Raw genomic sequence first — 22756 nt, 5'->3', positions numbered from 1 at the left:
CAAAAAATTAAATCAATATTATCTTGGATAAGGTAACTGATAGGTAACAAACATATTGGAGGATGAAACAGTGTTTTCAGGGTATTTTGGGGGATATTTTCCAACCTGTAAAACAATAAACCTGTTAGTAAATCAATGACATGATTTATTTATTTATTTTAAACGTGAATAGTGGATTAACTTGAAGTCTGACGCAGTGGTGTCTGTTTGTTGCTCTGTCTGTCCTCACTCCAGCTCCGAAGACCTACAGTCTTACCAACACCGCCCAGGTGGACACTGGTGGGGTCTCCGATAAGTCCATTCTTAAAGTAAGTCAAAAAGCTTATTATATTGTGTCAAGTAGCTTTCACGTTTAAAAAAACAACTTGTATTATTATAACACTGGGTGTGATTTTTACCTTTCAATAAAGGTTGCTATCCAAGCTGACCTGGAGAAGAAGATTATCAAATTGATCAATGAGTTCAGACAGGAGAATGGCGACAAGGGGCCCATATCAGGAAGACTTACAAGCAAGAAGTTGCTGGTAAATACAAAACACTTTGGTTCCTTCCAGCTGACTCACACTAAGTTTTAGTGTTTTGCATCCCTGCTGTTTTTTTCCTGATGTGCTTTCAGGACCTGTACACAGCTCTACAGAAGTTTAACTTTAAAAGGGAGCACATTGAAGAGGCGATGAAGAGTAGCATCCTGTACGGAGGAGATCTCCATTCTGCTCTCGACTGGCTCTGCCTCAACCTTAAAGATGGTAATACGGCATCAGCAGGCATCCAAACATCATTATCGTCATCATCATCGTGGGAGTCCTTAAAGGTAGAAGAGTAACTTTCTGGATTTATGATCTGTTTTGCTAGAGGAGCTGCCAGATGGTTTTAGCCAGCAGATGCAGGAGGAGAGTCAGAAGAACCGGCCTCGATTTCAGCCTCCAGTCCAGCAGAAAGCTGCAGCTCAGGACCCTAAAGTGTCAAACAACAGCACCCGCAGAGAGATCACCAAGGTTTGTACAGAGAGGGTGTGTTCGACGAAAAGGAGGTGTTCTGTCAAATAGTTTCTAAGTGTGTGTGTGGTGCTTGGCAGGCCACAGAGAAGGATGAAGCTGCCAGCATGAAGGACTGGATCTTAAGGTATGCAGAACAAAGCAGTGAAGAGGAGGAAGAGGAAGGTGGGAAGAAGACATGCAATCCTGAACTGGAAGAGAAGTTTGATCCAGTAAGTACAATCAGAGCCACTGAATTCTGAGATTCTCTTCATTTACAATTATAAGAGAAAACAGACACATATTCCAAAATGTTAAACTAAGGCTATGAGATTTTCTTACCAGCCTTTGTATGATGTTAAAAATGTGATCGTCTTTTGATGTAAATGTCATTTAGGAAGCTGATTTTTCATTACTATGTCTGTATTCTTTTTTGCTGTGTAGAATGACAGGTATTTGATACTGACTGCTCAGCTGTTTGACGCTAAAGAAATGGCAGCTGCTGCCAAGACCAAAGCAGACAAGGCGGGGCAGAGGATGGCACAGGACAGGATACGCATCATACAGCAAGGTGTGTGTGCGTGTACATAAAACTAAGACAAAGCTGTAAACTCATTTTGCAAAAGAAAGCGTTTACATACACTCACAGGCCACTTCATTAGGTACAGTTTGCTTGTATCAGGTTGGACCCCTTTTGCATCCAGAGCTGCCTTCTTCGTGGCATATATTCAGCCAGGTGCTGGAAACATTCCCCAGACATTTTATCCATATTGATATGACAGCATCACACAGTTGCTGCAGGAAGCTTCCATCACAAGATGGGCACACTGTGGTCATAAAGGGATGGACAACATGTGGTGTTTAAATGATGCTTAAATGGTACCACAGGGCTCAAAGTGTGGCAAGGAATTATCCCCACGCTATTACCATCACCAGCCTGAATCACTGACACAAGGCAGGATGGATCCATGCTTTTATGCTGTTTACTCCAACTTCTGAGCCTACCATCCGAATGTAGCAGAATAACTCAAGACTTATTAGGCTGGGTGATAATTAGGTGACAGGAGTGGAATCTGGTGTGGTCTTCCACTGCTGTAGTCCATCTGCTTCAAAGTTTGACATTTCGTGCTTTCCCAGATGATCTTCTGCATACCTTGGTTGTAACAAGTGTCTGTTTGAGGTACTCTTGTCTTTCTATCAGCACAGAGCAGTTTCTGGTCATTCTACACTGACCTCTGACCTCTGGCATCAACATGGCATTTTCACCCAGAGGCCTGCTTCTCACTGGATCCTTTCAGTTTTTCAGATCATTCTCTGTAAGCCCTGAAGATGGTTGTGCACATGAGCAATCTGAATGATCAGATGGTACCAACATGCTCGCTTTGAACTCCAGGAAGGTGTTTTGACCATGTTTGAATTACTGCCATGTGATTGGCTGATGACATGTTTGTGTTAAGAAAGCAGTTGAACGGGTGTCCCTAATGAAGTGGCCTGTGAGTGTATACTATTTCCTGTGGGGATATTTAAGTTTTTTTTTAAAAATTGAACACGGTGTTTTTATTTTCTAGAAATGAAGCAGCTGGAGTCCCACCCTATGTTCAATCCAGCCATAAAAGTGGTGGACGCCCCTCAAAAAGAAAAGAAAATACTTCCTGCGAAGGAGGACAAAGAAGAGCTCGGCTTTAGTTTATTTGAACAAGCTGAGAAGGACCCACCGGCTGAGAAAGGTACACGGGTACACTTTGTGAGCCAAACTGACACATAATAGAGGCTGTGCGTGTTTTATGCATCGTACATTCGCTTTAGGGAATGTCACAGTTCAGGAAATTGTGTGCAACTGCAAAAGCATGCTTTATGGATTTAAAAAAATCCATTCACAAAACTGAATAACATGTAAATGTGAGTTTGTCCTCAATGATGATCTCTGCTCATGGTTTGGGTGAATCGTAATAATCTGCACAGGTGGTCAAAGACGTTGAGGGAAAATGTCCTTCATTTGTGTAAGGTAGAAACGTGTAGGATGTTTATGTTGTTCACAAAGGTGCACAGAAGAGGAAACATTTTTTACACGTTATTCAAAGGGGACCTATTATGCTCAGTTTACTTTTTTTCACTTATGTGCTAATAGTGTGGCTTTGCAGGATTGATGGTTCATAATAATCCTTCTTTATCTTATACTGGACCTTAGTGCAACTGATCATTTCATCTGCAGTCTGAAAGAAGTCATTGTTGCCACGTTTAATCAGCATCCAGCACGTTTAATGAACGCATCAGCTGATTTGCTGTAAATAAGGACAAGCATTAAAATGTGCACTATAAGATCCCTTTGAGAATCTGACCTTTTCTTACTTTTCTTTCTTGCAGTTGTGAAGAAGAATGAGCCCAAGGACATCCGCAACTTTGACTACACGGCTCGCAGCTGGACCGGAAAGTCTCCCAAACAGTTCCTTATTGACTGGGTCCGAAAGAACCTGCCAAAAAGCCCGCCGCCTGCTTTTCATAAGGTTGCTTGCGGCAGATACTGGAGATGCAAGTGAGTGTGTCTCCGTGCTTCTGGTTTTTGGTTCACGTACTTGGCTGTTTCACCTATTCCAAGTGATGTCTTTGCCCCAGAGTGCGTGTTCAGAGGCCAGATGATGTTCTGGAAGTTTGTCCCACCATCCTGACAGAGGACAGCATGCAAGCTCAACATCTGGGAGCCACTCTGGCACTCTACAACCTGGTTAAAGGACAGGTAACAGTCACAGCGTACATGATGCAGTAGTTTTAGGGGTTTGGCCTGCTACATTTTGGCTTTGTTTTATTCGTCTTATGTGCGCGCAGTGAATTCTCTCCCCTGTTATTCTCTCACAAAGTCGGTGCACCAGCTGCTTCCTCCAACCTACAGAGATGTGTGGCTGGAGTGGAGAGACAGCGAGCAGCAGCAAGAGGAGGAGAGCCGCACTGCTGCCAACAAACCTCGAGACCAGTTCATCTCCCGCCTGCTGACCAGACTCAAACAGCAGCAGAACCAGAGCCAACAGCAGGAGTCTCAGTCCCAAGGGAAGCATGCATCGAGCGCAGATGGTGATGAAGAGCCAGAAGAATCATGGGAGAATTTGGCCGGTCTCGATATCGGGGAGAAAAGACAAGAGCAGGAGGACAAGAGTGAGAAAAGAGGTGGGAGGAGGGAGGTAGCTGATCTGGAGGCAGCCAGAGAGCTCTTATTAAAGCTGAAGAAGTCACCGCTCGCCCACAAACTGCAGGTAAATACGCTTGAACTTCTCCACGTTTGCACTGAATGAAGCCGTGTTATTAAACGTGCGTCCCACCTTCAAGGCAGAGCGAGAGCAGCTTCCAGTCTTTCAGCACCGACATCGAGTCCTTGAGGCTTTGCAGCGCCACCCTGTGTTGGTGGTGGCCGGCGAGACTGGTAGTGGGAAGAGCACTCAGATTCCTCAGTTCCTCCTGGAGGACCTGTTGACCGGGGGAACAGCGGCACAGCCCTGCAACATCGTGGTGACTCAGCCACGCAGAATATCTGCCATGAGTCTGGCGTGCAGAGTCAGCCAGGAGCTAGGCTGTGAGGATGGACCAGGGTCAAAGGTGAAAATGCTTCTTTTTTTCTACATGTTTATCACACCGTAGCCTGCCGTACTGACCCCGTTTCATCTTGAATTTAGTCGTCATTGTGCGGGTACCAGATCCGGATGGAGAATCAGTCCGGAGACTGGACGCGCCTGCTGTACTGTACCACTGGAGTTCTGCTGAGGAAGCTACAGCACGACCGGCACCTCACCTCTCTCACTCACATCATCGTAGACGAGGTACTTACTTACAGCTATGGATGCATTTCTTCTCATCCTCCTTCTTCTTCTTCTAATTCAGCATATTAAACTCCATCCTCTCAGGTCCATGAGCGCAGTGTCCAGTCAGACTTCCTGCTAACCATCCTAAAGGATGTTGTGATGAAGAGATCTGATCTGCAGCTGATCCTCATGAGTGCCACGGTGGATTGTGACAAGTTCTCCAACTACTTCAACCGCTGCCCAGTGATCAGCATTCCTGGCAGGACCTTCCCAGTGGAGGTAAGACAAGCTTTACCAGTTTGTTTTCATTCAGCATCCAACCGTGGACTCCAGGGGTATAAGCACTGGAGGACTTTTCTTTTTTAAGTCAGTAAGTTATGAAGTTGTCTTGTTAGCCTATCCTTCCTGTTATTCTGCTGTCTGTCATTTCTGACCTTAGGCATGACCAGAGTATCTCTAAACTTTTAGTTGCTGTAAATCTTGAGGCTTTCAAAGATTTTTTTCTACTCTTGTCTCCGTTTAATGTCAGCGAGAGTGGATATCCTTAACATTTCAGTCCCACTCACCTGCTGCTCTAAAACGTTTGTTTACAAGGGGGAGCCAATTGGAAAAAAGATAACTTAAGGGAGGAGGAGCTAAATTGGCTTGCTACTGACGATTAATTGAGGCGCTGCTCCAAATCCAGGGTTACTGGGAATGAGGCGACTCTAAATAAAATTATCCATCCATCCATTTTCTTCCACTTATCTGTGTCCGGGTCCCCAGATAAACACTGAATTAATTAACGTGTCCTGGGTCTACCCCCGGAGCATCCTCCTGCTAGAACATTCCCGGAACATCTCATCCTAATCAGATGCCTGAACTACCTCAACTTGCTCCTTTCAATGTTAACGAGTAGCGGTTTTACTCTTGAATGAGTGAACTCCTCACCCTAAATGTAAGGGAGAAGCTAGCCATCCTTCGTAGAAAGCCCAAAATGATAGAACTGCAAATGACGCTGAATATCAGGGATGACCTGTATTTGTTTCTGGCCACCATGAATGAAAGTAGGGAGCAAGGATAAGGCCAAGAAGCTTAAACGTTTTCAACAATGTGTGTGTCTTTGTTTATTCCTTCAGGTGTTTCATTTGGAGGACATAGTGGAGCAGACGGGATACGTCTTAGAAAAGGACTCAGAGTACAGCCAGAAAATTCTTGAAGAAGAAGAGGAAGTGACAATCTCTGTCACACAAAAAGGTGGCAAGACTTTGCAGCACCAGGTAATGTCGGCTATCCTTACCATTTTGTCTTGTCCTTTTATGCCTCACCAGGACTCTGAAACAAGAGTGGACTGTCACTGTCCTGTAAATTATTCCTAAGTATGAGCTCATCAATGTGCGCCCCGTTGTTCCAGGAAGTGATAGTGAGGGACTCGTCCTCGGGCTGGGACCTGGGTCCTGACCTCGACCACTTCAGCAGCAGGACCCGACATGTGCTGCAGTATATGAACCCTAATAAGATCAACATGGACTTGCTTGTTGACCTCATAGACTACCTAGGTACACAAACTGGCAGCATTTGTCACAGATTCATTCATGTTCTCTATATTAAATATGAAATATCCGGGGGGGGAGTTTGGTTTGTTTTTTAAAACTTTGTCCTGTTTTGCTGTTGGTGCCGCTGCCAGACAAAGCTCCACAGTTTGTGGATGTGGATGGAGCCATTCTCGTGTTCCTGCCAGGTTTGGCTCATATCCAGCAGCTGTTCGACCTGCTGTCCTCAGACAAGAGGTTTCGGGATAAAACCAGGTGGCGTGCACGCACTGATCAGTAATCTAAAAGAAGTGGTGACACAAACTTCCCCCTGCCTCACTGTCACGTTTGTCTGTCTTGAAGGTACCGGATTGTTGCTCTACACTCGACCCTCTCGTCGAAGGATCAGGCCGCTGCCTTTACAGTGCCCCCTAGTGGGGTTAGAAAGGTACTTCAAAATGTTCTACAATCATAGAAACAGTCAAAGAAATATTACGTGAATTGTATTTCGCATCATAAGTGATCCTTCCATGTGTTAAACAGAACAAAAATCCTGTCTCTGCTTTTTGTCACTTTTAGATAGTGTTGTCGACTAACATTGCTGAGACAGGTGTGACGATTCCTGATGTTGTGTTCGTCATCGACACTGGGAAGACCAAAGAAAATAAGTAAGACCTCAAGAACAGCAACAGAAATGGATCTTGTCCAGTATGTTCAAGTCCACAAAAGTTGGAAAGTTGTGCAAAATGTAAAAAAAAATCTCATAAAGCCGCAATTTTATTCACAATAGAACAGAGAAAACAAATGTTTAAATTGGAGAAATGTACCAACATTTGAAATCTTTTATACGGTCAAATATGAGATTTGCAGATCCTTGAATTCTGTTTTTTATTTACATTTTACACAGAGTCCCAACGTTGTTGGAGTTTGGTTGTCTTTTTATTAGTGGGAAGACAAGAAAGATATTGGACAGTTTTTGACCACGTGGCACTAGATAATAAACAAAAAAATTACCCCAAATCTCTCAACCAGATTTTATTGTATCATGTCATTTAGGAATTTTTAGGAAAAGATGACACAAACATGAATAATAAGTACCTGCTTGTGTGTTACATGCATAGACATAACTAACTCCACTCTGTCGTCGTCTTTCAGGTATCACGAGAGCAGCCAGATGAGTTCCCTGGTGGAAACGTTTATTTCCAAAGCCAGCGCCCTCCAGAGGCAGGGAAGAGCAGGACGTGTCAGAAATGGCTTCTGCTTCAGGCTCTATCCAAAATACAGGTATGAAGCTCATCGTCCACTAATGCAGAGAGCTGGATGGAACCAAGTCCAGAAAGCAAGAAATACTTCCTTATATCATCTTATCAAGAATGCAGTCAGCAGAAAAGACAGTAAGCAAAACCTTTCCAGTTTTAGGTCATGTGCTAATTTGTTGTGCTCTTTTTTCTTTTTTTTAAAACACCCTCCTAAATTTAGGTTTGATATCTTCATGGATTACTCCATTCCAGAGATTCTGCGGGTCCCACTTGAGGAGCTTTGTCTCCATATCATGGTATCTACCCTGTTCTGATTCACACAGAAACAAAAATTCCCACACGGGGAAATCACTTGACTCCTCTTCCTCCTGTCCGGTAGAAATGTCAGTACGGCTCCCCGGAGGACTTTCTGAGCCGCGCCCTGGATGCTCCTCAGCCCCAGTCGGTCAGCAATGCTGTAAACCTGCTGAGGAAGATCGGAGCGTGTCACCCTGATGATCACATCCTCACCCCTCTTGGACACCATTTGGCGAGCCTGCCGGTTAACGTGAAGATCGGCAAGATGCTCATCTACGGAGCCATCCTGGGCTGCCTGGAGCCCATAGTAAGTCTAACTGTGCTGTGTGGTTGGTTCCAAGCGTGTGAGGATAACATCTTGTTTTGTTGAACTGTTTTAAAACGTCTTAATGCATTTTCAATCATCCAGGTAAATAAATCTCCAAAAGGTGATTCTGTTCATGTGGACGTAGCATTTTCAAGTGACTTATACGGGATATGACACATACGGGATCACCTGTAGTGATCTCGTATGTGTCAGGCTGAACTGTTTTGTTTCATATCTTCCAACTAATATTAACTAGAGACTTGTTTCAGGCAATCATCGCGGCAGCCATCACAGAGAAGTCTCCTTTCTTCACACCAATGAATAGAAAAGAAGAAGCGAACCTGGCCAAAGCTGCACTGGCAATAGCCAACTCCGATCACCTGACCATCTACAACGCATACCTGGGGTACGAACCAGTCTGAAGATTTTAAAAAGGCGTGGGTTTAATAATTCTATTAGAGGAAATGTTCGGGAATCATTTCCTTTCTTTGACAGTAACATTAGATATGCATTATTTTAGATTTCTTCGTGGTTGTGAGTCATCAGGAGACATTCTACATCTATTAAAAGAGCAGCCTGAAAAGAAGCCAGGAGGCCCATTACGATAAAAGTCAGGACATTCAGGAAGGCCATTTGTTACTTACTTGTGTCCATCATCATACTTTCAGGTGGAAGAACTCACAGACTGACGGCTCGAGAGGAGAAATGTCCTACTGTAGGAAACATTTTCTTAATCGAACGGCTCTCATTACAATAGAGGTAAAGATTCGAGTCCACTGCACGTTCATTACTTCATTTTTTATTAGGATTAGTTTTTCTTCTTCCATCTAATTCCATGTCGCTGACTCCATCTTCCCTGCAGGATGTGAAGCGCGAGCTGATGAAGATGATGGAGCAGGTGGGTTTCTGGTCGTCTCGCTCCTCGTCCTCCTCCAGCTTAAAGCCGCAGGCGGCCTCTATGTCCAAGCAGCAGATCTCTGTCCTGAATGCTGTGCTGACTGCTGGACTCTATGACAACGTGGCCCGGGTTTTATGTACCCCTTCTGTGGACGTGCTTGAGCGCGTGGCCTGCACAGTGGAGACGCCTCAGGGCAAGGCTCAGGTCCACTTTTCCTCTGTTAACCGCAACCTGCAGACGCACGGCTGGCTGCTGTACCAGGAGAAGGTATGGATGAAGAGTGTGTGTGTGTGTGTGTATGCACGAGTGTGCGAAGGCCTTATCGGTGATTCACACTTGTGTTTAAAAACATGTTCGTTTTTTTTATCCGCAGGTGAAATACACTAAGATCTACCTTCGAGACACCACTCTGATTTCTCCTTTCCCCATGCTGCTGTTTGGAGGCGACATTGATGTTCAGCACAGAGAGAGGCTCATCACCTTGGATGGATGGATTCATTTCCAGGTCAGAGGTCACGGGGATTACTTTAGGATTCGTTTAATATAGCTTCCATTTGAGGCAATTTGAGTAGAGTGAACTCATTGTCATGTTCAAGAAACCAGTTTGATGATTTGAGTTTTGTGACATGGTATGTTCAACAGAAGATGGTACACTGATGGTACAAAATATCCTCCACACCATCACATCACCACCATGCTTTGGTGTTGTTCGCACCAAATTTTGACCCTACCATCTGCAAAAGTAGAAATAGAAAAATGCTGCCCGTCTGTTCTCAATTTCTGCTGTTGCAAGCTTTTGTCTAATTTTGGTGAGATTGTGTGAACTGTTGCCTCAGTTTGTTGTTTTCCAGCAGTTTTCAGCAGTTTAGATCAGCAGATCTAAACTGTGTTACTGAAAAGTGCTGCAGAATTAAGTTCTCTTTGTGTCGCTCTCGTTAAAAGGCTCCTGTGCGGATTGGTGTGATCTTCAAACACTTGAGAAGGTTGATGGACTCTTTGCTTGAAAGGAAGCTGGAGAACCCGAGGATGAATTTGGAGGGTAAACCGACACATTCTATCACCAAAAAATGTCTTTGTCACCACATAATGTACATAGTACATAGGAAATGAGTCGTTATACTGAGATACAGACAAGTGTATTGTTGAATTTTGTCTTTTCATTTGAAAAGACAAAATTCGTTTTCTTCACATATTGCTGTGTGGAAATGGAATTAAACTAGCAGTGACTAAAATTGTGCCCAAGCTGCTCTGGAAACATTTAATTGTTTAATCGCTTAGCTAAGCTACATACAGACAGATCTAACTCAGTGTTCTTGATGTAGGTGAGGCGACAATCCGGATAATTCTGGATCTGATCAAGTCAGAGTATGCTGCGTAACAACAAAGCAACTGAGGATCTGAACCCCACTCCACCATGCAGAATAAACACCGTTACGATGCGTAGCAGCCAGTGGACAGAGGAAGTGACCCTTCCCAGGAACTCTTTACTCACATTGAGGAGGACTGTACAATTTGAGATGCATAAAGTCATGTTGAAATGTACGGAAAAAAAGCAAACAAGACCACAAATAAAATAAAGCTGATTTGTTTTATATTTGAAATGGTTATTTTGTCATGGATGATGATCATGGGAAAATGTTATAGCTAACATACAACCTGTATAAACACAGGGATCAGAAAGAGCCTCAATTTACAGTGCTGTGGAAAAGCCTTGAGCCACCTCTCATTTCTGTAGTCGAATCTACAAAAAATGGCAAAGAAAACACAGATTAACAGGCATAAAATAGTGTTTTTGAACCCAAAGAGCTATTTGCTGAAAACTTGGCATATATAGAAAACTGTACAGAGGAGGACAAAAGCAGTTGCAGGTATAAAAACTATCTACAGCAGATTAACAGTATCTGAGAGTCATGTCCTTAGAATACGACAAGATCCAAAGAGCTGACACAGGAGACGAGAGGGATCTTCAGATGATTTATCTACTGTTTGCCAAAGCCCCATCAGGAATGGTCTTGGTGGCTGTCAAGAAGTCCTTCTTAAGGAAGGGAATGGGGAGAAAAGGCTGAGGTGTGCCAAACTGCACAAAAACTGGAATCAAGATGAGAGAGGTGGCTACAACCACCTGTATGTAGCTGTAGCTGTATCTTGGCTTTTAACCATTGTTTAAAAAAATGCAAAAAGTGACAGGATTAAAAATGTGACAGCAATAGCTCCATCTCTTAGCATGACAAACACAACCACGTGATCCTAAACACACTGCCACTGAAGTGAAAGCATGCCTGGACATAAAAATGCCCTAACAGTCATAGATTGGCCTCCCCAGAGCCTGTATCTCAACATTACTGAAGCAGTGTGGGATCATCCTGAGAAAGAACAGAAGAAAAGGCAGTGAACATTTGAAGAAGAGCTTTGAATGTCCTTCAAGAAGCCTGGAGAACTGTTCCTGTAGACTACTTAAAGAAACTAGAAGCAATTTTGACTAAAAGAGTTCAGGCTTGTTGAATAAATGCGATCGTACTATTGGCTTTCAAACTCATTAGAATTGTACGCTTTATTTCCATGTTTGTTTGCACACGTTTAAATAAATTGTTGCATTTATTAAATGTCTGAAGATTTTTGTATAGTATTGTAAAAACACTGTTTAATGAATAAAAATGTCTCAAGAAGTGCAGTGAAGAACAATGTCTTTAACATAAACCAACAGCAGATCGGTCGCAGAATCAAATGCTATCTATTTACTTTTTGCTACAAAAAGTCGTTAATATGGGCAGAAGAAGAAAAAACAAAAAAACACAGTGAAACTATTACAATCCTCCTCCAATATTCAGAAATATTTTATAAATCATCATCACACACATTTTAATAACAGGAATGTTGGTTCCGAGCATAAAACCTTTAACCCTTGTCTGAAAAAGTGTTGGGTGCAGGTTGCACTTGACTAGGGTGTGTCTACTATGTGTGCATGAGGCTTTCTCGTATACCTGTCAGCTGACGTGACACTTTCATACTCAAGGGGAAATGAAACCTAGATTACACAGGATCTTATTGTGTTTGAAATATGAATAGACTATTTTTTTTTTAAATAACTAAAAGTAAAATGTGACGCAGTCATGTAGAAGAAAGAACCTTGCATGACGCCAACACATTAAAAGGCTGTCTGTCAGCACAATGAGCCCCTACATTAATACAGGAATTCGACAATACAGCTGTAGATGTTTATCACTAACGTACTGCAAAAGCATCACCATTTAAGTCTGTTCTACTTTTAAAAACAGAATCAAGTACTCCAAAATAAAATGTTCACTATTACTTAAACCTAAAACTCTATGTGCATTTATGACACACGTTTTCCTCTTTGGTATGGCCTTCTTTTTACAGGAAATCATAAAAGAGGAAGTGAGGAGAAGTACAAAGTAACCCTGAGGTTTGACACAAAGAACAGTCCACAGTGTGTGCAGTAATGCCTCCTGCAGATATGTGTGCTAGTACTGGATAACACTGTAGCCTGCGTCCTCCACTGTTGAGTAGTGCGAATCATCTGCAATAAAAGCAAACGTTAAAAAACATTTAACGTTTAATTGTAAAAAGCAGAAGCATGGATCAAAGGAAATACACAAATATTCAGTTTCAAACATTCACAAATACATAAAATGCAAATAGAACATGTTTGGAAGATACCAGTATGATTTCCTGGTTATTATGACCTACAGTTTTCTGTGTGGAAGCTGCACAACAACACAAGGTCAAAGTTCTAATTTCAGTGCTGACTGAGCATGCTCTACTCAAAGTAAAATGTGACTGGAATGCAGGCTTGGCCCTACATTTACGCCACACTAAAGCAGATGTTTTAACTGGCTGGTTTGGCACATTGATGTAAAAGCTGTGGCCTGTGAAGCTGTTGTGCTGCCCGATGAACACTGCAGCAGGTAAACTGTGCCCACAATGTGACCACATTTAGGTATTCCAAAACAAAAACCCTAAAGATTCACTATGCGTTGACTGGAGCTTGGAGTACTTTCAGTAACTGAAACAAATCAATGTACATAGGCTCACATGATGAGTGAACCTGGGACCTTTGGGGTCTCTGGACAGTAGATAATTTTGAGGGTTGGTAGTCTACTTTGATAGTGCACTGTATTTAAATACAAATAAAGCAAACATACCATTACTGTTCTGTGTTGGCAGAGGTAATGGTCCCCTCCTGCAAAGTGAATATGAGCAAAAAAAGCAAAGAATCAGAGGTGTCCCAACAATGCTCTGCACATGTAGAAAAACAGGTTTCAGCGTGAGAGAGATAATTATTTGATCCCCTGCTGAATTTGCACGTTTGCTCACTTCCAAAGAAATGAAAAGTTTCTCATTTTTATAGAGAGATGCAGAATATCAACCAAAAAGCCAAAACCCCCCACTGTGTGTCAATGTGGCATGAGGATGATGACGAGCAAGGTGGTGGATCGGACCAAAACTACGTGGGAGAAGCTTGTTAACGATCTGAAGGCAATCACCAAGAAAACCACTAGTTACACACTACGCTGTAATGATTGAGATCTTACAGTGTAAAGTCTCCCTGTTGGAGAAGACGCATGTAGAGGCCTGTCCCAGTGAACATCTAAATGATTCAGAGATGGCTTGGGGAGAAATGACCCAGAGAACACCATCCCCACAGTCAAGCACTGATGTGGAAACATGCTTTGAGGCTGTTTTCCTGCTTAGGGTACACAATGACTTCACCTCATTGAGGAGCCAATGAATGCGACCATGTACCGAAAAACCTTGGACAAGAACCTCCTTCCCTCAGCCAGAACACTGAAGGCTGTGGATGGATTCCAGCGTGACAGTGACCCTAAACTTAAGGCCATAAAGAGGTAACCACCTCAATCCTACAGAAAATCTTTGGAGGAAGCTGAAGCTTTGAGCTGCTTTAGATTTAGATTTAGAGAGTGATGACCAACTACAAGAAACGTCTCCACTAAGTCATGTTTGCCTGTTGATAATGTGTCTCTCTCCATTAAAGTTACTACCACAAATTTTAAGTGAGCAAACAAATTCAGCAGAGGATCACAGAATTATTTCCCATGCTGTTAGGAGGCAGGCGGCACCCTTTGCTGGAATCCTTCTCTTTCATACCTGTTGACTGGTGGAGGCATTCGAAAGGATGGTGCTCCAGTTGGAGATCTCTGACCACTATAGAAGTTCTCATACACAACCGGAACTGTTAGAGAGGAAGATGGAAATTGGTGACATTTTGGTAACTCATGAGACTGTGCTGTTAGATAAGAAGCTCTTTAAATACAGTGCTGTCGTTGAGTCCTACCTGGTGGTTTATCACCAGTCTGTCTGAGGTTTACAAAGTGTTCAATATCTTCCTGGATGTCACACTGCTCTAGTGACTTCCTCACTTCCTCATAGAGCTATGCGAACATGCAAAAAAAGACAGTAAAACAAGCTCAGAGTCCAAGCAACTCACAACAAAGATATAAATATATGAAGTTGCCCAAGAACCTTAAACCGCAAATAACTGTGTTTTTTACACACACAGAGAGCAGAACATGGTATAAATGCAAAACGGACTGTATAAATATAATGTGTTAAATGTCTGTGCTTATGCAGATACTAAGATCAGCGTATCTGTATAAGCAGATAACGGATTATGTCATGTCTTTTACAACAAGGAAGAAATAAGTACATATTGAGTCATTTTAATGGTTAAATTTAAGTAGTCCAGCTGTGATACTAAAGTGCAGCCTAAATTTGGGGTATTTTGGAGTATAAATACTGCTTAAGTGCTGGCGGCTTGTTCAGGGTGTTCCGTCTCTCGCCCTATAATAGCTGGAATACGCTCCAGTGATCCTGAATTGGATAAGTCCAAGAGAATGGACTGACGGATGGATGGATGGATAGATAGGTCATTTAGTGTGCATAATTTCTTGTAAATTTTGCGGAAATTCAATCAATATTTTTCCATACATTGGAAGATGTATATTGTATTATACATCAGTGGATTAATCTTGCCAAACTTCCAGGTTACAGGAAAGGAGTCACTGCTTTCCTGTACAATCCTTTTGAAAGAAAAGGAGTGTCCAGAACAAAACAAAATTCCCCCCTTTCTTGGGTCATATTATAATGTGTGACCAAGTAGTACAGCTGAAAACAGTTGTTGGAGGTTCATAAAACCAGTGGGCTAAAGCCAAGACAGCGAAGTCACAAGCTGTAGAATCAAAACAATGAGACGCTAAAGTGGCCTTATGACCAACCTCCCTGATATTTCCCACCATTCGACCCGGTCTTTATATAAAAATACTGATTATAGTGATCGTGGCAACTGGAAACTTTACCTCGTCACTGGTCACACATTGCTGGGATAACTGGTTGAGGTGAGTCCAGACTGTGTTTCTCAGAAAGTTGATCCGCTCCACTGACTGCTTCTCAAACATCTAAGGGGCCAACAAAAACAAAATCACTCGGCCCATTTCCATAATGTGTGCTTTTGTTAGAACTTGAAGGTTGTTGTCTCACCTCACAGGCTTTGATATGCTCCTTTATCCAGTCATCTCTAATCTTTCCCAGTGTAGTGACATTCTGCTGGTATAACCTGTCTGTAAATGGAAGACAGTATGAAAAGTATAAATGAGCAAACTCAGCGCATTAACTGAGAATATTTAAGCCACGTTCGGCTATGCTTCCAGTTATGTGAGGCTATACACTGGCACTATAGTGTAATGCTAAACTTAATCTCTCCATGCCAGCATGGTCACTATGAAGATGTTGCCATATTGAAGTTAAGCACACAGGGGTGACGTGACCAAGATGCCAGCATCATCACAGTGTGTGTGAATGGGTTACCGAAAGGCTAAGTCATTCCATCCTGCTGTTGTTTGCTTTCTTACCTGCTTCTTCTGCGTTCTGTTTTGCCTGCTGTGCTTTTGCGTAGAGCTGAAACGTGACAAAAAAGGAGGAATGAGATATTAAAAATGAGAAAAGCCCTCTACTGAAGGTCATACAGACATTATTCCTGTTTTTTTTGTACCAATGAGCTGATATAATAAACAGAAGTCTGAGGGTCAGAACCAGTAAGGGTATCTTTTTCTCACTAAACACTAATGTTTCATTTGCAACCATGTGTTCATCAGTCTGCATCTTCCTTGTTAAGTACTGAGGCTTTCTGAAGTACAGTTATATGTTTTGCTGACACCTTAAAAATGGGCATTAACAACAACACCTCTAAAACGGAAATAAGCACTCCAGTGGTAAATGGTTGGGACTTACACGGCTCTTTTCTACCCTGACGGCTCAAGGCGTTTATTTACCACAAGCCACAACTACCCCCTCCCACTCACACATAGATTGCTTTATTGTACTCTGTTTCACACACAGACTTTTACTCCAATTGATGTCTCAGCGACTCAAAAAATAATAAAGCCTCTTGAAATTGTGACCAGTGATTTAAATAAGTGAAAGTCATAGCAGCAAGTACAAGTACATATATATGTGTAAGAGTTCAAAGAGATTTCAAGGTTCAAAGTCCAAAACTGGGGCCAATAAATGATATAATGCCTTTAGCATTTATCCCTTCATTCATTTATATCACATTAGATACTGATCAGTGCAGGTGACTGCTGTTGTCACAGTACCTTTTCCATGTGCTTGGTGTTGTTGGTGTTGGTGTTTCGGTTCACGTTCTGATCCGCTTCTTCTTTGTCTCGACACTTCTGGTCATAAGTCTTCTTTGACTTGAGACAAAACCACAGTAGGTACTTTAATAGTGTATTTTGACACTTTGATGAAAAAAAAGAAATTCCCCAAATATATAAATAAAGTCAGTCTATAGAGACCATGTCTTTTGGTGCCACCATCTGATTTCTATTGTCACAGAGATGACAAGCACTTCTACTTTTGGAAAAGATTTTAATGGTTTTAAATGCTGCCCTGCTCCTCACTTCCCAGACTGGTAAACACAACTTCCCCCACCAAAGAGGAAGAACAGCAAAAGGATAAGAGCGGCATTTTCACAACACAATTGAAACTCATCTTACGTGACTCACCAATGGGAGATCTGCTTGGGGCCACATTGTTTAAATACTTCTGGTTTTCATTTTACTAAACACGAGACAGAACACGAGCTTAAGACTGCAGCTTTTGAACCTTAAAATTTGAATAAAGAAGTGTTTTTGACTTTGGTTTTGCAGACCAATCACCGCAGCTACTTCATGTGACTGAATCCACAAACTAATTATATCAAACTATTGTTTTTGTTATCACAACTAAAAGAAGCAAAAATGTTCTTGCAGAAAAGTCATCAGTCCTGGTTGGTCTCTGAAGATTTTTATTTTTACTTACATCCATTGTCTTCTTGTACTGTGAGGACCTCTGTTTGTGGAGAGCATCCATTTGTTGTTCTACCTAAAATGACAAAGTTCAGCGTCATCATTAATATATTACCTGAATGCATTCAACATCTCAGTGAATTGCAATGTGAATAAAAACCTTTTTCCTAGCTTCTTTCTGCTTTTCTTTGAAGTCTTCCAGTTTCTTGGCCTCCTCCCTCATGTTTTGGGCAAGTTGTAAATGTGACAGACTCACTTGTTCAGTCTCTGCAGGGCGAAAGCATACTTCAGATTGCAGTCATCATAGATTTTATAGTCAAGGATTAGGGTAATTAAGGAATCAGGCATGATTAAGGTAAGAAAAAAAGTGCTTACGTAATTTCAACATGTCCAGGGATCTCTTTAATGTGCTGAAAAAGCAGAAGAAGACATTATTCTGCACATTGAATTTTTGGTGTTGGAGCTTGCAAATACAAATCATGCATCCTGGACTATGATCAATGGTTTATCAAATATGGCATTCCTCAAGGATCCATTTTAGGACCTCTTCTTTTCTCATTATGCATGTCACCCTGTGGCTCTAGCTTTGATAAAAACAATATTCACTTTTACATAGATGATACTAGCTACCTGACACACTTGACAGCCCAATGAAGAACCTCGGCGGTACTTAGAAACACTCATCCACAGCTCTATCATGTCTTGTGTAGAAAACACTGCAACTCTGAGTTTCTCAAGTTAACATAAAGATAAAACATCAGTCCTGTTTTAATTCAGTTGACAGTACAATTGAATTGATTCTGAAATACAGGATTTATTTAAATATTCTTTATTCATTTTTAAAGCCCTCTGTGGATCAGCTTCACAATATATCACAGATGTCTTTATACCTCTAGGTCTTTGAGGTCCTCCTAAAGACAACCTGCTCTTTTCTATTATTACTTTTGTTTTAAACTTGCCATGCAAATAAAATAAACTTGATGTGGCTAATCTAAATGTATGCGTGTCTGTCCAATGCACCCACATAGTCTATTGGTGCATCTTGCAAGCAGAGATGTAGCATTTAGCATACCATCTTCTTGTCCAAATATAGTTACGTTTGACTCCAAAAAAGAAGAAGAAGAACTAAATAAGCTATGCACAGGATTTAAAATATCACAATCTATGGTGCAAACAAGCAAGCAAACCTGAGAAAATAAAATGTTCACATTTTAAAAGAGGAAGGAAAAGTCTTGCGGAGGTTTTCTAAAAGAATTACTAAGTTTAATGAATTACTTTTAAATACATAATACATGTAATTTGATACCAGTCGTAGTTTGTGATATGACTGGTCTTAAAATAGTCTTATGAATTGTGTATTCTGTCTAAAAAGTTATAATTTGTTATTTTTCACTTGCCAAATAAGAATAACATTTTTCTCTATACAGTTCTTCCTTTTCACCCTCTAAAGTGAAACTGGCTGGCAGGCCTCTGAATCAGCGACATCTTTACTATTTTAATTATAGAAATATGAGTCTAGAATAAATCAACTGAAATGCTGTAAATAACTATCAGAACAATGAGAGTACAACCTGACAGCACATCGATTCTGTCTCGTTCTAACTGATCTCAAGGTTGTTGTAAAAACATGGATGAAAAATGCCTTTAATGCAGTTCAAGTAAGTCCTTTGATAGGACATCTTTAAAAGATGAGTCTATCAATAATGCACTATGATTTCAAGAAGTAAATTATGTAACTAAGTCGTTCCTTCCTATAATGAGTGCGAGCACTCATTAAACAGGAACTAGGCTTGCTAATAAAAGATCGTGGTAGTGGTGTCATATAAAATCTGACTACATCAACATTAAGAACCAAACTGTCAATTTTACAGAAGTTCAAACTTAATTTCGAAATTCAACTTGTGAAACAGACTGAGAACAACAACAAGAACCTTTGGTGACTAGACTCATTGTTTTCTTTGACCTTACTTTCTGCACTACACTTGAGTCCAGGCTACAAGGTACTGTGTCAGTACTGCAGAAACCTACTCATGCATTAGAAGGGGTGAGGCTTCCTGTAAATACAGCACATAATAACAGCATATCAACACAGAGGTCGCTTACTTCATCTCACTGTGTCCACACACCTTCTTGGACAAACTAAGGAGTTCTTTGGCATACTTCTCTTCAACTGATGCCCTGAAAGAAACAACCAATTGAGAGTGAGGGCAGCGTAAAAGCATACATGCAAAGATTCGGCCAACAAACAGAGCAGTCTGCCGGCCAACAGACTGTATATGAATTTACATGCAAAACCCATACTAGACATCTCTGAAAGGTAATGCTTAATCACAAATTTACATTTATACATCCCTTAGGCTTCACTATCAGTATTTTTCAGAAGTTATAAATTTCCATATTAAATTATTAACTGATACAAAAAAGACAGGACAACATTTACATGTGTGGTGTTATAATTGGAGTCTGTTCTTTCCCTGAAGAGTTTTGACAGGCACATTTAAGCAATGTTGGCGAAGTAAATGGAAAATAATTAATCAATTCTAATATGCATTATACAATGATAAATATTAAAAAACATACATATAAATATACAACTGAATACAGTTTTACTATACAAATGCATGACAATGCTATAGTGCTGACCGCTTACAATTTGTTTAATTTGCTAAGCAATGCTAATAGGAGACTTAAAGTAAAATGCAACGCTAACCCATCTCAAATATAATTACACAACAACAGATCAAGATATAGTTAAGGAGGGCGGGCTGTCGTGGCTGCTCTTTGGTCTCCTGAAGAATTTGCTTTTGCATAACTGAAAGCTGAAAGAATTCGATTGTTGCCGCCGTTTCCCACAAAACACCTCACTCTGACCGTGTTTCCTTACTCTACTTTTATTTTGGTAAACCTTCCCACAAATATTTTTTAAACCACTGCGGTTTAAAAATGGTGAGTCCCAAATTAGGAAACGTCCAGTTGTGTTGTGGCATAATATCCTCCTTTTTTCATTGCATTAACCTCACTAGGTCACGTTTCTGACTACACACTGGACTTTTATATGTGTGGGGTGTTTTTGTTTTTTTGCTGTGTGCATGTGTGTGTGGGAGAGCACGGACAGATTAATTATTATAAGAGGAATTAATGATTAGATGTGAAAGGTTATACGTCTCTATTATAAAACCTGATGCGTCACATCATTCCAGTGCGCAGAATTAACCTTGGAGTCTTTTTAGAAAGCAGAATTGTACTACTTTTCTGGCATTTAATCATATAACCGCAGTAGTGCCCTTTGCACAAATTACAAGACGGTAGGACGTGTTTGTGTTTCCTCTTTGTTAAGACAACAATGCAAGTCACAATAATCCTCACTAATCAAAAACTCATGCCATAACCTCTCTAAAGTTCCTCAAAAGCTTTTATACTGACTATATAATTCATAATCAAAATATGTATTCATCTGATTTTGTTTTAGATTATAGCAACAAAATTTTACTTTTTTAGGCAACTTTATTCGTTGTATTCCAGTACTGTCCTTAATCTCAAAATGCTGTCCTCCTCCACTACACTTGTCGTTCTCAGAGTATATTTTCTTTTCACTCTCTTTATCATAATTGCATGCCTGCAGCCAAAACGTGCACTAGATCTATCTATCTTGCAGTCAGTTATACATCGCTGGCAACAACTGGCCTGTAAATGTAAAGCTTGAACACAGTTTTGCAGACTTCGGTTAGAGCCAAACATCCCATCAGTTGTGCATTATTACATATAAGGATGACGACATTACCTGGCTTTCATAAAATCCTCCACCTCCTTGCATGTCCTCTTGCCATCATTGAGATACTGAATGATGGCATCATACCCGACAGTGGAGGTCAGGTCCGAGTTCTGTCAGCAAGATGCACAGACAGTATTACAGCAGACAGTTTTACAGCAAGACACATATCCTAAAAGAAACAGAGAGCTGTACTTCTGCTACCTCTTCTCCCACACCCAGGTCTTAACTGTACGACAGCCAGACTGGCTAAACTTGTTTAAACATCCCTACAGACATAAACGAGCACTGTAGCTTCAGAATAATTGACTCTGAGTTTAATTAATGTTTGGGACTAGGCATCTCTGTAATTTAGTTAAGGTGAGGGCAACGGCTTGTAATCAACTTGCCAGACTTTTTATTGGTTTAAAATACACCATATCAGGCCGTATTTAGACAATGCAAAAAATCCTGTAGTGAAATTTAACTACACATATTTGCTTATGTTGCGTAGAAGCAAAGTTATTGGTACTCTCAGTATTTCCACTCTAATCTGCTGGATTATGAAGTTTACTCTTTACTCCACTAAAGGAAATGACATTTACACTATTTACACTGCAGAGAGAGAAACGTGATCTGATAAAATATCGGTCTGGTTACACATGAATGCTTATCAAAAACTCCCCAGCAGTTCATGTCAACTGTTTTTAATAGCTTAGTTTTGATGCTCCTGTTTCCATACTATTTTACAAACGTTAGATCCCTCAGCAGGATTCCCGTTTCTAATAATTAATACAATACAAAAATACTTTTTTTTTTAAATTAAACCATCTGAAGCTGAATCAAAAGATAAAATGTTTCTAATTCCAATCAGGACTTCATAGAAAGACAAACAAACAAAAAGGACAAGAAAAAAACTCACCCAGAAGAAATCCTTAAAATGAAGGTTCTTCATCATGTAAATGGAGCAGGCAACAGACAGGTGCTTTATCGCAAACACACACTGACCATGTAAGAGAAAGAGCCGACTGTCAGGCGAGAGCTACACGAAGCCCGTCAAAGTGGCGCACGCGCACTCACGTGACAACTGGAGCGCCAAAAACCTCTTGCGCTGAGCTTGGTTTTGCCGCCACCTGATGGCTGATGGGCGTACTTACAGTGTTTACAGATGGTATACACTGGTCCGATAATAATAATAATAATAATAATAATAATAATAATAATAATAATGAGAAGAAGAAGAAGAAGAAAATACAACATGATTTAAGTAGTTGATTTGAGGGGGTTTAACAAATAAAACAAAAGTAGTACACTGTAAGACAACATGAAATCCTAATTTGTAACGTAATCGGTAAATAGAGCTGTTAAATAAACACAATGTAGACAAACAGGAAAACCTTGCAGTACTGTAATACCAGCAGTAGCACAGTCATGGATTAACTGTCCATGAACCTGTCGCTGCTAAAGATCAAAAATAGCCCATGTTAATGAACAACCTCTTCAGCTTCATGGACAATTCATCATTGTCCCAAGGTGCAGGACTGAACCATCCCTTTAGATCCTTTCTCTCGGTGGCTATTACACTGTGTAACTCCTAAATAACCAGAAACCAGATAGGAAATCATATTTATGATTTTATTTTATTTCATT

At 40.9% G+C, this 22756-nt stretch overlaps 2 protein-coding genes across 2 annotated transcripts in view; one reads left to right on the top strand and one right to left on the bottom strand.

Annotated features, from left to right (window-relative positions):
* dhx29 (DEAH (Asp-Glu-Ala-His) box polypeptide 29) overlaps positions 1 to 10781 on the top strand; it is a 12974-nt gene extending 2193 nt beyond the window's left edge. Inside the window, exons 2-28 of the mRNA XM_005720309.2 lie at positions 235 to 308; positions 411 to 524; positions 617 to 746; positions 853 to 995; positions 1076 to 1207; positions 1419 to 1545; positions 2543 to 2701; positions 3339 to 3507; positions 3588 to 3708; positions 3830 to 4219; positions 4293 to 4559; positions 4637 to 4780; positions 4865 to 5041; positions 5881 to 6021; positions 6156 to 6300; positions 6429 to 6549; positions 6637 to 6721; positions 6853 to 6941; positions 7429 to 7557; positions 7753 to 7828; positions 7912 to 8136; positions 8406 to 8542; positions 8805 to 8895; positions 8999 to 9301; positions 9408 to 9539; positions 9977 to 10073; positions 10357 to 10781. Of these exons, the coding sequence (XP_005720366.1) occupies positions 235 to 308; positions 411 to 524; positions 617 to 746; positions 853 to 995; positions 1076 to 1207; positions 1419 to 1545; positions 2543 to 2701; positions 3339 to 3507; positions 3588 to 3708; positions 3830 to 4219; positions 4293 to 4559; positions 4637 to 4780; positions 4865 to 5041; positions 5881 to 6021; positions 6156 to 6300; positions 6429 to 6549; positions 6637 to 6721; positions 6853 to 6941; positions 7429 to 7557; positions 7753 to 7828; positions 7912 to 8136; positions 8406 to 8542; positions 8805 to 8895; positions 8999 to 9301; positions 9408 to 9539; positions 9977 to 10073; positions 10357 to 10412 (3974 nt within the window). The 3' untranslated portion in view covers positions 10413 to 10781. The remainder of the gene's footprint in view (positions 1 to 234; positions 309 to 410; positions 525 to 616; positions 747 to 852; positions 996 to 1075; positions 1208 to 1418; positions 1546 to 2542; positions 2702 to 3338; positions 3508 to 3587; positions 3709 to 3829; positions 4220 to 4292; positions 4560 to 4636; positions 4781 to 4864; positions 5042 to 5880; positions 6022 to 6155; positions 6301 to 6428; positions 6550 to 6636; positions 6722 to 6852; positions 6942 to 7428; positions 7558 to 7752; positions 7829 to 7911; positions 8137 to 8405; positions 8543 to 8804; positions 8896 to 8998; positions 9302 to 9407; positions 9540 to 9976; positions 10074 to 10356) is intronic.
* A 694-nt stretch (positions 10782 to 11475) lies between these two features.
* Positions 11476 to 22137, bottom strand: pstpip2 (proline-serine-threonine phosphatase interacting protein 2). The gene is made up of 14 exons (XM_005720307.1): positions 22029 to 22137; positions 21140 to 21240; positions 19462 to 19536; positions 17734 to 17768; positions 17519 to 17625; positions 17372 to 17434; positions 16666 to 16764; positions 15922 to 15967; positions 15551 to 15630; positions 15370 to 15468; positions 14349 to 14445; positions 14162 to 14246; positions 13198 to 13235; positions 11476 to 12572 (listed from the first exon to the last, which is right to left on the bottom strand). Exons 1-14 carry the CDS (start codon positions 22062 to 22064, stop codon positions 12517 to 12519), a joined length of 1017 nt encoding a protein of 338 aa, XP_005720364.1. The 5' UTR covers positions 22065 to 22137; the 3' UTR covers positions 11476 to 12516.
* Positions 22138 to 22756: the final 619 nt, after the last annotated feature.

Source organism: Pundamilia nyererei, unplaced genomic scaffold (assembly GCF_000239375.1).
Source record: "Pundamilia nyererei isolate P.nyererei 1_Seehausen unplaced genomic scaffold, PunNye1.0 scaffold00002, whole genome shotgun sequence".
In the NCBI taxonomy this organism is placed as follows: domain Eukaryota; kingdom Metazoa; phylum Chordata; class Actinopteri; order Cichliformes; family Cichlidae; genus Pundamilia; species Pundamilia nyererei.
This window is presented reverse-complemented; position numbering and strand designations above follow the sequence as displayed.